The sequence below is a fragment of the Canis aureus genome, chromosome 13 (assembly GCF_053574225.1).
Source record: "Canis aureus isolate CA01 chromosome 13, VMU_Caureus_v.1.0, whole genome shotgun sequence".
NCBI classification, from domain to species: Eukaryota; Metazoa; Chordata; class Mammalia; order Carnivora; family Canidae; genus Canis; species Canis aureus.
In genome coordinates this window covers 57,906,420-57,921,668 of record NC_135623.1, presented here as the reverse complement: position 1 = coordinate 57,921,668, position 15,249 = coordinate 57,906,420, and the positions used below count along the sequence as shown (strand labels likewise).

The 15,249-nt window shown below is 45.2% G+C and overlaps 1 protein-coding gene across 3 annotated transcripts in view; it reads right to left on the bottom strand.

Moving 5' to 3' along the window:
• The window catches only part of TMEM131L (transmembrane 131 like), a 162,252-nt gene extending 147,233 nt beyond the window's left edge, over nt 1-15,019 (bottom strand). For 2 of the 3 annotated variants that reach the window (XM_077846435.1, XM_077846436.1), the window contains exons 1-3: nt 14,828-15,019; nt 14,098-14,168; nt 5,276-5,319 (exon numbers count right to left, since the gene is read on the bottom strand). In XM_077846435.1, the coding sequence (XP_077702561.1) occupies nt 5,276-5,319; nt 14,098-14,168; nt 14,828-14,951 (239 nt within the window). In that variant the 5' untranslated portion in view covers nt 14,952-15,019. The other variant, XM_077846437.1, reaches the window with a different exon arrangement.
• Nucleotides 15,020-15,249: the final 230 nt, after the last annotated feature.

Here is a 15,249-nt window from a genome sequence, read left to right as displayed (position 1 = left end):
AGGGTTAGAGGTCAGTGCCACCCACACTCCTGAAACTCTGTTTTATGGTCAAATCTATCTTGAGGCCCAAGATGTTCCTCTATATGGGTGCTCTGAGATGAGACATTCATGTTGTAGAATTCCTGAGCACTGGGTCAACCGACCTCAAGTCCTATTTATCATTGAGAGTTGGCGTTGTGCAGTAGTGATCAAAATGAAAACCACTAAAATGTTTTTAAAATGTGTAAAGAGGGCAGCCCAGGTGGCTCAGTGGTTTTGTGCTGCCTTCAGCCCAGGGTGTGATCCTGGAGACCTGGGATTGAGTCCCGTGTCTGGCTCCCTGCATGGAGCCTGCTTCTCCCTCTGCCTGTGTCTCTGCCTCTCTCTCTGTGTCTCTCATGCATAAATAAATAAAATCTTATAAAATGTGTAAAGAGGTAGTAATAACTTCAAAAATAAGATTTAGGATAATGGACATAAAACTAGCAGGGCAAATCTAATATCAGATTATAATCCAAAATATAAAGTAAAATACCCATATGACTGAACTGATATAAGTAAATGAATTAATAAATAATGAGGGAAGATAAACAAAATCTCCCATACAGAAGAATGCCAAATAATCTGTGTAGGTGGAGCTTAATTCCATTTAATGACTTGCCGCCAGAGAGTGTTGCACGGAAAGAGGTGAAGAAAGAGAGCCAAGTGATCAAGGTCAATATCAAAGTGATAAGCCATGTTGATAGCAGATATCCTTGATATGTCATGAGAATACCAATTTATAGCTGCGGTCTTCCTCCACAAATCCCGTAACATCCCAGTCTAACCAGAAGGAAAAATATCAGGCAACCCCAAACAGAGAGACATTTTACAAAATACCGGAGCAGTACTCCTCAAAACTGTCAAGATCTCAAAAACAAGGAAAGTCTGACAAACTGTCACAACCAAGAGGTCCTAAGGAGACATGACAACTACAAGTAATGTAGCATCCTGGATGGGATCCTGGACAGAAAAATGACATCAGAGAAAAACAAATGAAGTTCAAATAGCAGGGAGTTTAGTTCATGGTAACATACCAATAATGTTGGGTTTCCTAGTTATAACCAATGTGCCACCTTAATGGAAGATGTTAACGGTTGGGTAAACTGCACGAGGGGTATAGGAGAACTCTTTGTACCGTCTTCACAGTTTTTCTGTAAACCCAAATATATTCTGAAACAAAAGATCTATTTTAACTGTAGCAACATTGTATGAGCTTTGGAGGTGCTAAAATTTTCATTTTAAGAAAATTCCCAACTGTACAGTAAAGGTAAATGAATACTAAGTACCTAGGATATTCATTTAGCTATCACAGGACATTACACTTACAGAGAGACTTCTTAAAAGAGCTCCAGAACCTACACTTTCAAAAAATGAACACAAGGAAAATTCTCTAATAGTGCCATCCAAGCCATGTCATCATCTAGTCTTTACACATAAGGAACAAATCCCAAGGGGGGAAAAAAAAGGCCAGAAAAAACAAAGAGGAGGAGGCTTGGAAGTCAAGTTAAAAGGAAAGCAACTAGGGATAATATAACACAAAACACTGGAATATCTGATATTGAGAAGATTAAAATATATAAATCAGGGCCAATCAAAATGTGAATCATGATTAAGAAATTTTAAAATCTAGTAGTGGCAACCAAGTTTTTTGTTTTTTTTTTAATGAAATAAGATGAACTAGAAAACCTCTGTGGATGGACGGCAGTGACTGGATGCACAGCAACGGGGATGTACTCAATCCCACAGAACTGTACATTTAAATATGGTTTAAATGGTAAATGTTATGTACATTTAACCATGACAAAAAAAAATGAAATAGAAAAGAGTATGTCACAGGTAGTAAAGGGACACGCTATTTTATCAATAAAGCACGCACACACACATTCATACGGCCATACGCATGTGCCTATGAGCAGGTAGGTAAGCATGACGTGAAACGCATCCCTTACTGTGAGTCACTGGCAACAAGTTTGAAAGCCACTGTTCTAATCATTCTCCTACCCCCCACCACCTTCACCAACAATCGAACACTAGGTCAAAAGACCAGTAGGGATAAAACCTACTAATACCTTAGAGTCTGACACAAAAATGAGGTAAAGAAACTAGTTCTGACTGACGAGAAAGGAAAGAACAAAGGCTAAGGCGAGCAACAAGGCTGTCTACAGGCTGGACACACCCACGCCTGGAGGCCGCCCAGGGCTTCCAAGCTCAGGGCTCACGGAGCCAAGGCCACAGGGACGTGTCATATCAAGTCTGACATTCCTATGAGACAACCAACCAGAATTCCTGATTTCCCTCCCCTAATTCCTTTCCCATCTCAGCTGTCCTCCCTCCAGATGCTCAAGCCAAATTCTAGTCAGTCAGTCAGTCTAGTCCCTCTTGCTCTACTACTGATTCAACAAGTAATGAATCTGTTCCACCCCCAAAATTCACCTCAGAACTTCCCATGTCCCTTCATCCCCACTCCCACCAGCCTCGCCTGAACCACTACCGGCAATCCTTGCCTCTTCTTGCTCCCATACACTCAAACAGAGGACTGCAACCAACTCTGAACTCTGCCTCATACATTCAGCCCACATGTAAAATTTTGTACTATAAATTCAAAAGGCTTCAAAGAATGTAATCTCTGGCATATTATAAATGAGGGCATTTTTAATAAAACTCAATCATTTATTCATGATTTTATTTATTTATTCATTTATTCAGGGAGCCCAATGTGGGACTCGATCCCAGATCCTGGGATCATGCACTAAGCCAAAGGCAGACGCTCAACCACTGAGCCACCCAGGCATCTCAACTCATAATCATTTTTTAAAATACATTCAATGGAACTCAAATACTACTGCAATGAAATCCACCATTATTTTTTTTTATAATCTCTATACCCAACATGGGGCTCAAACCCATGACCCCAAGATCTAGAGTCACATGCTGTACCAACTGAGCCATCCAAGCGCCCTATCATCATCCTTTTTTAAAAAAAGATTTTATTTATTTGACAGCACAAGCAAGGGGAGCAGCAGAGGGAGGGGGAGAAGCAGACTCCCCATTGAGCAGGGAGGCCTGATGCAGGGCATGATCCCAGGACCCCCAGGATCATAACCAACACGGAAGGCAGACGCTTCACCAACAGAGCCACCCGGGTGCCCCCATCATCCATTTCTTTAAACACACCAATAGGCATTCTTGTATTACTGGATATTCCCTCCAAGTATTTAAATCTAATACATACATCACAATGTTCAAAGTCTTTTGCAACAAAACTATGAGTTTCAACTGAAACATTAGATTTTTTTTTTAAATTTCCTATGACCACAGTGTTTAAGTGTTAAGTATTTTTTTCTTCTGAACTGAGCTGTCATTATAATTTTCTTTAGTATACAACTGATCAAGAAATTTCATAAATTTTGATAGGCGATTAAACATAAAGAGACAAATTTACTGAAAATGCATTCTTTAGTGAAATGGATGAAAAGTGTCTTACCCCCTCGTCATTGATTCATGTGACTATTATTTTTCTTGTCCACTTTTTTAAAAAGTGTAAGCACTGAAAAAGCTTGTTCACATAAACTAAAACGTGAATAGAAAGAGCACTGTTACAATACTGTCCCTATATTCTCTAAACTCCTTCACTGTTTATCCAAAAAGCAATGATCATTAAAAGTAACGTTTTTTTTAAAGATTTTATTTATTTACTCATGAGAGACAGAGAGAGAGACAGACACAGGCAGAGGGAGAAGCAGGCTCAATGCAGGGAACTTGACGTGGGACTCGATCCCGGAACTCCAGGATCATGCCCTGGCCTGAAGGCAGGCGCTAAACTGCTGAGCCACCCAGAGATCCCCTAAAAATAACTTTCAATGACCAAATGCCAATTTGATTGTGCCCTTCAATTTTGTCAATAGATTCAGAAACCTCCAGAGTTACAAAAGAATTTGTTACCCAATCAGAGTTTATCACTTCTCCTGACCAATGCCGGTATTTTAAATCACACCTCTGTTTGCCCAACATTGAGCACATAGTAAGATGTGGACGAGGTAAGAAGTATGCCTTTCTTTTATAAAGTGGGGAAGAGAGATTACAAAAAGAAGAGGTGGAAAAGGGTAACTTGCAACCTCAGCTCAATTTCAGAAGACTTTCTGGATGGCGGGATCTAAAAGCTGATTCCCTGAAAGTTTCGTATGTCCAGGTACCATTTAGAGTCTCCATGTACCTTCAAGGGACCAGACATCCCAGTCTGAAAAGTGACCATGAGACTGCTCCGCGACCATTCTCTTAAAAATGTAGTTGACACCTTTCGATTTCCTAGCCCCTGCTTTAGATCCTCTAACAAATCTTACACCGTTAAAAATATAAAATCCAACCTCCTTACTGTGTTTTCTAAGGTCCTATCTTACCTCACTATCCCACAAACCACACGAGCCTTCTCCAAGTTCTTGGAATACTGTTAGTGCTTCCTAACTCTGCGCCTTTGCATCTGCCACCACTCCCACTGCCCAGAGCACTCTCCCTGTTTGCTACCTGGCTATTCCTTTGCATCCTCCAGACTTCAGCTCAAATGTCACCTCCTAAGAGGGGCCTCACCTGACCACCCTATCTTCCTCGTTATTCTGTACCACAGCAATCCAACTGTTGACAGTTACTACAATCACAACCATTTTGTTTTGTTTACAGTAAGGTCTGGCTCCACTACTACGTGCAGCACAGGGTTTATTCAATATTTCATGCCCAGCACCCAGCACTGTGCCTCATGTTCAACAGGCATTTCTGAACAAGCAGGATAGCACAGGTGTGCTATGGAAAATGCAAAGTTGAAAATGGGTGGCAAGGGCAACCCGGGTGGCTCAGTGGTTTAGCGCCGTCCTCGGTCCAGGGCGTGACTCTGGAGACCCAGGATCGAGTCCCACATCAGGCTCCCTGCACGGAGCCTGCTTCTCCCTCTGCCTGTGTCTCTGCCTCTCTCTCTCTCTCTCTGTCTCTCATGAATAAATAAATAAAATAAAATAAAAATTTTAAAAAAGAAAAAGAAAATGGGTGGCAGGAGGTATTTCTAACAGCTTTCTGCACAACTTTATTTTAAAACAAAGACATATTAATTATTAGAGTTCAGATATCCCAAGCGCCAAAGATCAAGGTATATCACAGATATATTAAACACATAAACATAAACGTACATATACCAAGACTTCAGATAGCATCCAAAGTGGGCAGCAATGTTCAGCATGCAGGTATTTGCTCCTGTGGTTTTTCTTACCTCTGTTCTTGAGAATGCTCCTCCATATTCTCTTCAGAATCACCCTATTGATTAAAAACCAAAACAAAACACATGGTTTAACAGTTGTTTAAGAAGAACACAGAAATCTGAAAAGAAGCAATTCTTAAATTTCACATGGATGATGAACTTGTAAAGAACGTCTAGAAATACTGCCTGGGGGCACCTGGCAGCTCAGTCAGTTAAGTATCTGGCTCTTCAGCTCAGGTCATGATCTCCTGAGACAGAGGAGGTCCTGAGATAGAGCCCCACGTTGGGCTCCACCCTCAGCCTGGAGTTGGCTTGGGATTCCCTCTTTCCCTGTGCTCCACTCCCACTTTTGTGCTCGCTCTCGCACGCGCTCTCTCTCAATAAATAAGTAAAATCTTTAAAATAAAAATAGCGCCTGATACACAGCAGGCATTCAATGAATTTATTGAAAGAATGACACTCCTAGGGATTCCTGGGTGGCTCAGCGGTTTGGTGCCTGCCTTCGGCCCAGGGCTTGATCCTGAAGTTCCAGGATCGAGTCCCACGTCAGGCTCCCTGCATGGAGCCTGCCTCCCCCTCTGCCGGTGTCTCTGCCTCTCTCTCTCTCTTTCTCTCTGTGTCTCTCATGAATAAATAAATAAAATATTAAAAAAAAAAAAAAGAATGACACTCCTAAAAGCCGTAAGTTGCCAAGTGATCCCTTAGATAGTGTCAGATTCTCCCTGCTTAAAATTTTGACCTAAACATAATTTCCAAATTAGGATGACATCTTGTCTCTCCAAGAGCCTTTGGTTAGCTCAGAATCCCCTACATGGATACCTGATACATTTTGACATCAACATAGAAAGGCTGATCGATTGTATAAATGGCATAAACATCACCGTCAAAAGCACTTCCAAAATCCTCTCCCAGATAACCAGACCAAAATCTGACCACATGTCATGTACCAGGAAGGTAAAAAGAAAAGGAGCTTGAAATAGAAACAAAAGGCCAGATCCAAATAAATCCTACATGTAAACTGACGGACACAATCTTGACCATTCTTCCCCAAAGTTCTCCACTGTTGGGGGGTCAGGAATACCGAGCCTTCCTGGTCCTCCAGCTTCTCCCTAACCTTTGGCTGTTGGCACTTAATGCCTCTCTGCCCCCTCTTCCTCCTCGTCACTGCCAGTCCTGGGCCCTGACTCCCTACACCAATTCCCCCAGAATGCTGACCCACGCTCATCACCGTGAGGCCCAAATCCCTACTGCCAACCCCAACTCCTCACTCGATCACACGGGTAGATACTCAGGGAATGCCTATCTTTCCTGAGAGCAAGACTCCTGCCGCTTTGGTATGTGGCCAGCATGTGGCAGGTACTCCACAATACCTGTAGGATGAATTCATCTGCAACTCCAAACCTACTGGCAAATGCCTCCAGCACATATGCACTTTTTCTCTCCCAAAATAGTTATGACCAACACTGACTTATCAACACATGGGGCCCCTGCCAAGTGGTTTCTGTTCTTTTTTTTTTTTTTTTAAGATTTGTATTTATTACCAAAAAAAAAAAAAAGATTTTTATTTATTTATTCATGAGAGACAGAGAGAGAAAGAGAGACACAGGCAGAGGGGAAAAGTAGGCTCCCTGTTGGAAGCCCAACGCGGGACTCGATCCTCGGACCGCAGGATCATGACCTAAGCCAAAGGCAGATGCTCAACCTCTGAGCCACCAGGCGTCCCAAGTGGTTTCTGTTCTAACCAGCCTCCTTCTGTCAAGGATACCATCATCCTCCTTGACCCTTGGGCAAACCTTAGGGTCATCTTATACTGCTCTTTCTTCACCTCTAGTCATAAAGACTTACTCACTTGTCTGAACCACGGTACAGACCTGTCCTTTCTTCTCCACCCCGTCCACCAGCAAAGCAGCCCATGCCCATACCATCAGTATGCCATCAGTATACCATACTCCAGGCTTCCATTACCATCACAGACAGGGCTTTTCACTTTGCTGAAGACCACTGCCTCCAATCCATCCCTTGTGTCACTGCAAGACCAATTTTCTTCAACATCAGCCACGACTTAACGACCCACTTGGTATGGACCGAGCATCCAATGTCACCATGTTAATCTCTACTCAAGAGCCTACTACCACTCACTAACTGCTAGTCAGATGTACTCTAAGCTCCTTAACCTGGAACCGGGCAACTGTCAACTGACCTTGACATACACATCCCTATCTCTACAGCCACACTTCATCAGGAGCTCTGGGCTCCGGTTCAAAGCATCAACTTAAAAACACTGTCACTCATGTAAGGATCTAGAGGAGGCCCCATTCACACTTTTGCTAATGCAGGTCTCTAAGCAGCCCTCCTACTCCTAAGCCTTAACAGACCCCTCCAATATACACGGTTCCTCCTCTCTCCTCTCAGTTGCTACATTTCAGCACTTGAGTGTTATCTCAGGGTATTACCAGCCTTATCTCCCCAACACCACCAGGCTCTCAAAAGGAGGGAACCAAATCCTGTAATCTCCCTACCCCACTCGCCCTTGGCAGTGCCTCAGGGCCCTTGCACTAGCTATTCTAAATCTCTCACTGCTTTCGAGGGTTGGCTCAAATGTCAAATACAGGCCTTCTCAAAGGAACCAATTTTGCCTTGTTAAATTAAAACTCCAGCTCCCATCACCTTAATCTTCCCCCGGTTTGTCACCCTACAGCATGGATGCCTTTCTAACAACAGATTAAAGAATTTACCATTTATTCTACTTCTTTTTACCATCTATATGCCACTATTAGACTGCAAGCTCCACTAGGGCAGTGTTTTTTTGTTCAACATCCAAAGCACCTAGACCAGTGCTGGGCCACAGTACATACTCAATAAGTATCCATAGAGCTAAGTGCAGTCTCGCTGTTTCTTAAATACTCGTGGATATATACCTCACACCTGTTAGAATGGCTAGTATCAAAAAGATAAGAGATAAGTGTTGGCAAGGATGTAGAGAAAAGGGAACCCTTGTGCACTGTTGATGGGAAAGCAAACTAGTGTGGCCACTGTGGAGAACAGTATGGAGGTTCCTCAAAACATTATAAACCGATCTAACAAGTCCACTTCTGGGTATTTATCTGAAGGAAACAAAAACACTAATTCAAAAAAAAATCTACACCCTCACGTTCATAGTAACATTATTTACAATAGGCAGGATATGTTAACAACCTAAATTAATGACATAAATGGATAACGATGTGATGTGTATGTATGTGCATATACATGGGTACCTGTATATATACATATGTGTGCATATATATAATGAAATACTGTTCAGCCATAAAAAAATGAAATCTCATTTCAACAACAATATGGGTAGACCCTTAGGGCACTGTGCTAAGTGAAATAAGTCAAACAGAGAAAGACAAATACCTATGATAGATGATAGCTCTCAAATACAGAATTTAAAAAACAAAAACAGGGGCACCTGGGTGGCTCAGTCAGTTGAGCTTCCAACTCTTGGTTTCAGCTCAGGTCATGATCTCAGGGTCATGGGATCAAGCTAACACCACAGAGTCTGCTTGAGATGCTCTCTCTCTCTCCCTCTGCCCCTCCCCCTGCTCACGCTTCCTCTCAATAAATAAATAAAACCTTTAAAAAACAAAACAAGAAAAAACAAAACAAAACAAGAACAAAAAACAAATACCAAGTTCACAGATACAGCGAACAGACTGGTGATTGCTGGGGAACCAGGGGTGGCAGGCGGTGGAGAAGCACAACGGGTAAAGTTGGTCAAAAGGTACAAATTCCAGTTAAAATATTATATCCTGGGGATGTAATATTTAGCATGATGACCAGCGAATAACACTGTATTGCAAATTTGAAAGTTACTGAGAGTAAATCTTAAAAGTTCTTATCGCAAGACAAAAAAAAAAAAAGTTATGCAATATGTATGGTGACAGATGGTAACTAGACTTACTGTTATGTGGTGCACCTGAAAGGAATGTAATGTTCTATGTCAATTATACCTCAATAAAAAAAATTAAGCAAAAATTTCAGAAATACTAGTGGATCTGACCATTTGTTAAAACTTCATTAAGCTAATTTTTCTAACTCAAAACAGAATATGAAGGGATCTCCCTGAAACACAGGAAATCCACCACCACAATACTTTCCCAGTCAGACTGCTAAAACTCATACAGTGCCATAGTGGCCAGGAGCAGAAGCTTTGAAGCTCAACACCTCCCAGGTACAAATCACACCACTGCCACTTTCCTTCAGCCTTGGGCAAATTATTTAATGACTCTGTGACTCCATTTCCTCATCCGTAATGTCAGGTCAGAACACTTCATGGTTTTTAGTGTATTAATATGAGTATTAAAAACTCATAAAGTACTTAAACAATGCCAGTAATATTCAATTCATGTTAGGTATTATTTTTTTATGTTGATAGTGGAAGTAGATTAAACCCAAAATAAATCTCTATAACAAAAAGATTTCCAAATACCAGTCAATGATTCACTGACTAGAGCAAGATGCTATTACATAACACAGTACCTGAGATAATAAAGAATTTAGATATTCAGCGTACTATTTCCTGTTTCACTTTCCACCAGTTTCCGTTACCTATAACAGACTTAAGGGGGTAAGACATGAGATTTTTAAAGGCAGAGACGTCCTTCTTTATCGCTGTATCCCGGGGCTTTGCTGGGCGTGGGGGATGAACAGACAAGGCCAGAAAAGCACTAAGCCCAGCCACCCCAAACCAGACCAACATGATTCTGTATCAGGTAACTCCTGCTCCTACTCAGCACCAATGTCAGTGTCCCAAATCTAACCAGGGCTGTTAGGAGTGAGGCTTCTATCTCTGCAGAGTCTGAATGGATTAGAAGAACAATTCTAGATTGCCCTTCCTGCTGCCAGAAGGGATACCAAAAAAACAAACAACCACCACCAAAATCAACACTTAAGGCATTTAGCCTACCATCTTTGAAACTAACCTCAGAAACAGGACAAGACACTGATAACTGCCTCTCCTCCCCCCAGGAAGAGCTCTGGGCTAACTACTCAATGCCTACTGTATGCAGAACAGTGTGGCTGCAATAAGACCACCAAGCTTAGAAAAGCCCAAACTCTTACAGGGAATCCAGTTAGGGCAAGGAGGAACATCAAGGCCAAGAAAAAAAAAAAATCCAGACGCTCAAGAACCTCAGAAAGCGAGAAATGACAATAGTGCCACTACGGAGTTAGAAGTCTGGGAGGATGGCTCTATGGGAACAGCAGGACAATCACATTTGTTCTTTCATTCAACAGATACACAGGGGAGCTGCTCTGCCAAGGGTCATGCTGGGGCCTGCGTCCCAGAGGAATGCCTAGAGCAATACACAGGGTCAGACTGCGGGAGGCCCTGAGAGCTAGGGCAGGTCAAGGGCATCACAGGCCAGCACAGAAGGGTTATTTGAAGGCCAAGTAAGAAGGTATGCAATGCAGTATCTTGCACACATGGGATTACTTCCTGATAATAAGCTAATGAAAACGTGTGTTTGGTTCCTGACCATCACCACTTTGGATTCAATGTGTTGAAGTATAGGTGAAGTAAGGCCAGAAGAGAGGAAACGTTCTGTAAATCTAAGAATAGAATCATGTTTTTTTTCCCTTCCTTCTCATTATCACCATAGTTTATGTTCGAACACCAAAAATCTTACCATGTAAAAACAGCACATAACAAAAAGATGTGAATAATATAACCTATCTACACAACTGTAGAGCAAGTAATAGTACTGAGTTCTCTGCACTGGTTCAACCTCTTCAACGCAGGAAAACTCCCATGACCTCCAGTGACCAAATCTAGGAATCAGCTGAGAAGTATACCAAAATAATAGGTAACAGACATGAAGTGCTCACTGAGTTCAAGACAGTTTTAATCCTCACAAAATCCTCTGAGATCAGGGCCATTCTCACCCCCATCGTGCAGATGAAGAAACTGAGAAAAGGGACGGAACCGGGAGTCAAATCCTGGAAACCTATCCAGCAGGTCTGGAAGATTATAACAATTCAATTATTTGGTTTTGCACCAAAAATGCACCAAAGATGCATTTTTCTAGTCCTTGCTCACTTAAAAAGAAAAAAAAAGACCCAATCACCAGAAAACATTTCCAAAAATATCAACTGTATAAATAATGAGTGGTGACAAATGTTAATATTCAATTTGGGGGGGCATCTGGGTGGCTAAGTGGTTAAGCGTCTGCCTTTGACTTAGGGTGTGATCCTGGAGTCCCTGATGAAGTCCTCACATCGGGCTCCCCTCAGGGACCCTGATTGTCCCTCTGCCTGTGTCTCCTCCCCTTTCTCTGTGTCTCTCATGAATGAATGAATGAATGAATGAATGAATGAAAAATAAATAAATAAATAAACCTTTTTTAAAAATTCAATTTTTTGATGCCACACCTTCTGGTACTCCCATTTCTCCCATCACTAACAAATCTTAGCTTCTGCAGCTGCCTTGGGATCTTTCTGAGTGAAAGGAACCCAACCTACAAATTAATTAAGCAGAAACCCTCAAATTTAAAAAACACCTATAAATACTCTCTTTTTCAGCTGACTCCATGACACACAAGGGAGCTTTTTGTGGGAAAAAAAAGTCCAAATACTTTGAAGAGAATTCTCTAAAAATAACTTTCTTCAGAACTTTCTGCAGTTTATATACATATGTGAGTGTATAGGCAGTTTAGATAAATACATATGCATATATATCTGCAGTTTACACTGACAGATACAGATAGATCCACATATATCCCCACCCCCACCCCAGTACAAGCAGGGTAAATAGTCTCTAAAAGATGTGTCTATAGATAGAGATGAAGTATTTAGAAAATTATTTTGAATATCAGTTTCACTTTCATTATAGCTTTCATTAAAATAGCTTAGTTACAAAGGCTTCTCTAGTGAGTACTCCAGAAAGACAGCTTCTAAATTGTGTGCATTTTTTTTCACCAAAACAAACTATATTACACATATAAACAAAACAAAGCCACAGATTAAGAATTTTATAAAATAAATTTTAAGGCTATAAACATAATCATTGATCATATCACAGGCCTTGACGTTTCCATCTCTGAGCACAGTGACTAAATCTTCAACTAATGCTGCAACAAATGAGAGTCTACAATTTACTTTCCTTTCTGTCTGGGTTGACTTTCAACACTAGCCAGTAAGGAGTACAGGCTACAAATGAGTAAAAATGCAAATACGTATAGATATACACCAGTGCTTTTCAACCCGGGCACTTTTGCTCCCCAGGGACATTTGGCAACGTCTGGGGACATTTTTAGCTGTCAGACCTGGGGGCAAGAGGGAGGAGAAAGTGCCACCAGCAACTACTGAGTAGGGACAGCGAGGCTGTAACTGCTGGGCATCTTGTAGCCCACAGGACACAGAATTCCACCCAGGACAGGCCCCCGCAACACAGAAGTCTCCAGCCCAGAACCTCACGAATGCTGCTTTTGAACAATCATGATTAAGACACAAATATAACTGTATTTTAAAAAAGGAAAAACGTCAAATTTTAAATGTGGGTCTCCCGGTAGAATCATGAATGATTTCTATTTGGTTCTTTTTATCTTTCCGTATTTTCCAAATCTTCAACAATACGCATCTGTTATTTATGATCAGAGGAGGGGAAAGAAACCCATTTGGGAATAAACTTTTAAGAGAAGGGCAGACTATTTGCTCTCCATCCCAATGAGGCTTTTTCTCAAAGGACCGGTCTCTTTCAGCTCGCTGGCCTTCAGGAAAGGTCCACAAAAAATTTTCCTCTAGAAGTCACCTCTCTGCCTTGAAGCTGTTATTCATTAGTCCTGGTTAAAGTGAATATTCTGAATGTCTCAAAACCAGCACTCTAATGCTTCACACAGATTGGAGAAACTCAACTGTAAAACTGCAGAGCCGTGAACTTATAGCTAGACATCCTGTTTTTCCAAACAGCCACAAGAGACAACATAGAATTAAGTGCTGCCACCAATGTGGGAAGTAATGAACATCTTAAAAATTACCACACACAAGCTAACTATTCCCTTATAATTCAACTCCTCCCTCCCCCCGCCAAAAAAAAAAGTATTTGGGGTCACTACTGTTGCTGCTGAAAAGCAGTCAACCGTATCATGCTTAAATGCATACATCTGCAGACAAACGTTAGAAGTTAAACCCTAACACGACGCTTTGCGGGGCTGTATCTACTTGCAGCCCTGAACCCGGTAGGATGCCACAGATTCTCAATGAAATGCTAGTAATTATTTTTCCACATGCAGTCACTGTATCATAGGGGGGAGAGCCCCCGAAACCTGAAATTCAAGTTGCTAAAGAGGGTGTATCCTACACGAATTAAAGGCACTTGGAAAAGAGCCAAGACGACAATCTTTTTAAAGTCACATCTTCCCTGCAGAAGCTGCTTAAGGCTAGTGGCAAGTGCCAGTCGCTAACACGTCTGAGAGCAGCATTCCTGTTGTCCTGGGGCTCGCGGCGCGGCTCCGGGCTCCCGGGGCTCCCGGGGCTCCTGGGGCTCGCGGCGCTCCGGGGACCGCGGCCGCCCAGGGGCCCGCCCTTCCCCTCCTCCAGGCGGCCGCGGGCCGCGGCCCTGCTGAGGTGGCCTCGGCTCCCAGCTCCTGAACTTGGGGCGGGCGTGACTCACGCCCTGTCACATGGCGCGGGAGGAGGCTGGGCAGGCCACCGTTGCCAGGTGTTCAGGCTCGGCCCGACCGTTTATTTGCCTTGCAAAGTGGCCCGAGCGCCGGGGCCGCCGGGGGGCCGCGGCCTCCCGGCCCCTCCGCCCTCGCGCACCCGCAGCCGCCCTGTCACCTGGTCGTCCTCACCTGAGTGGGCAGCAGCAGTTCCCCCTCCTCCGCCTGCCACAGCTCCACCACGTTGGGCAGGGGCTCAATCGCTGCACGGACACCAAAAAAAACACACCGCGTTTTAATGCACGGAAAAGAGACGCTTCCTGTTTCCCTCCCGTGCCCCGAGCACCCGCCTCCCCCAGACAAGTCACCCCTTCCTTCTCAAAGCCGCGGCCACCCGACCAGCCGCCCGGGGCCGCGCGCACAAGGGGCGGGGAGCGAGTCGGGCCCCTCCGGCGGAGGGCAGGGGGCGCGGGCCCGGGGGTGCCGGGGCAGCCACCCGGCGCGCCGCATCCCGAGCATCTGGCGCGGGCGGCCGCGGGAAGGGTCCCGGCGGCGGGGCTGGGGAACAAAGCTGCAGCAAGCCGGGCCGCGGCGGGGCCCCCGCGCGCGCCACACAAAGCGGGGGCTGCGCCCGGGGCGCCCGGGGCCCGCGCACAAAGGCTCCGGGGCGCGTGCGGCTAGCGGTCCGCGCCGGTGCCCGAGTCCGCCACTGCCCGGCTCCGGCCGCCGGGGGCGGGGGGCGCGGGAGGGGACGCGGCGGCCGGCAGAGGTTATCGGCCGAGAATTGCAACCGCCTTCCTTCCTCCCCCTGCCCTTTCCCCTTCCTCCCCTCGCCCTCTCATAGATTTCAGCAGTTCCCTAAAAGAAAGAGAAGGGGGGGCGGGGTGGGGAGCGAGCGCGAGCACAGCGGCGCACGGCTGACCTTGTCCCTGAGCCCCTCCCGGGCGACAGCAGGGCAGGAGGACCTGGAAGACGCCCAGCAGGAGGTTCACCGCCGCGGCGGTGCGGCAGTAGCAGCCCGGCTGCGGGCGTCGGAGCCCCGCCATGCTGGTGCTCGCGCTCCTCTCGGGTGCTCGCCGCGCTCGCCGCTGGCTGGCTCGCTCGCTCGCTCGCTGGCGCCGGGGCCGCCTCGCCCCGGGCCCGCCCCCGCGCCGCCCCGCCCCGCCCCGGCCCCGCCCCCGCCTCCGCCCCGCCCCGGCCCCGCCCCCGCCTCGCCACGCCCCGGCCCCGCCCCCGCCCCCGCCGCCGCAGCTGCTGCGCCTCCAGCCCGGGGCGCGCCGCCGGCTGTGCGCGCGTGTGCGCCGCCGATAGGGAGGGACGGGGCGCGGGGGGCGCGGGGGGCGC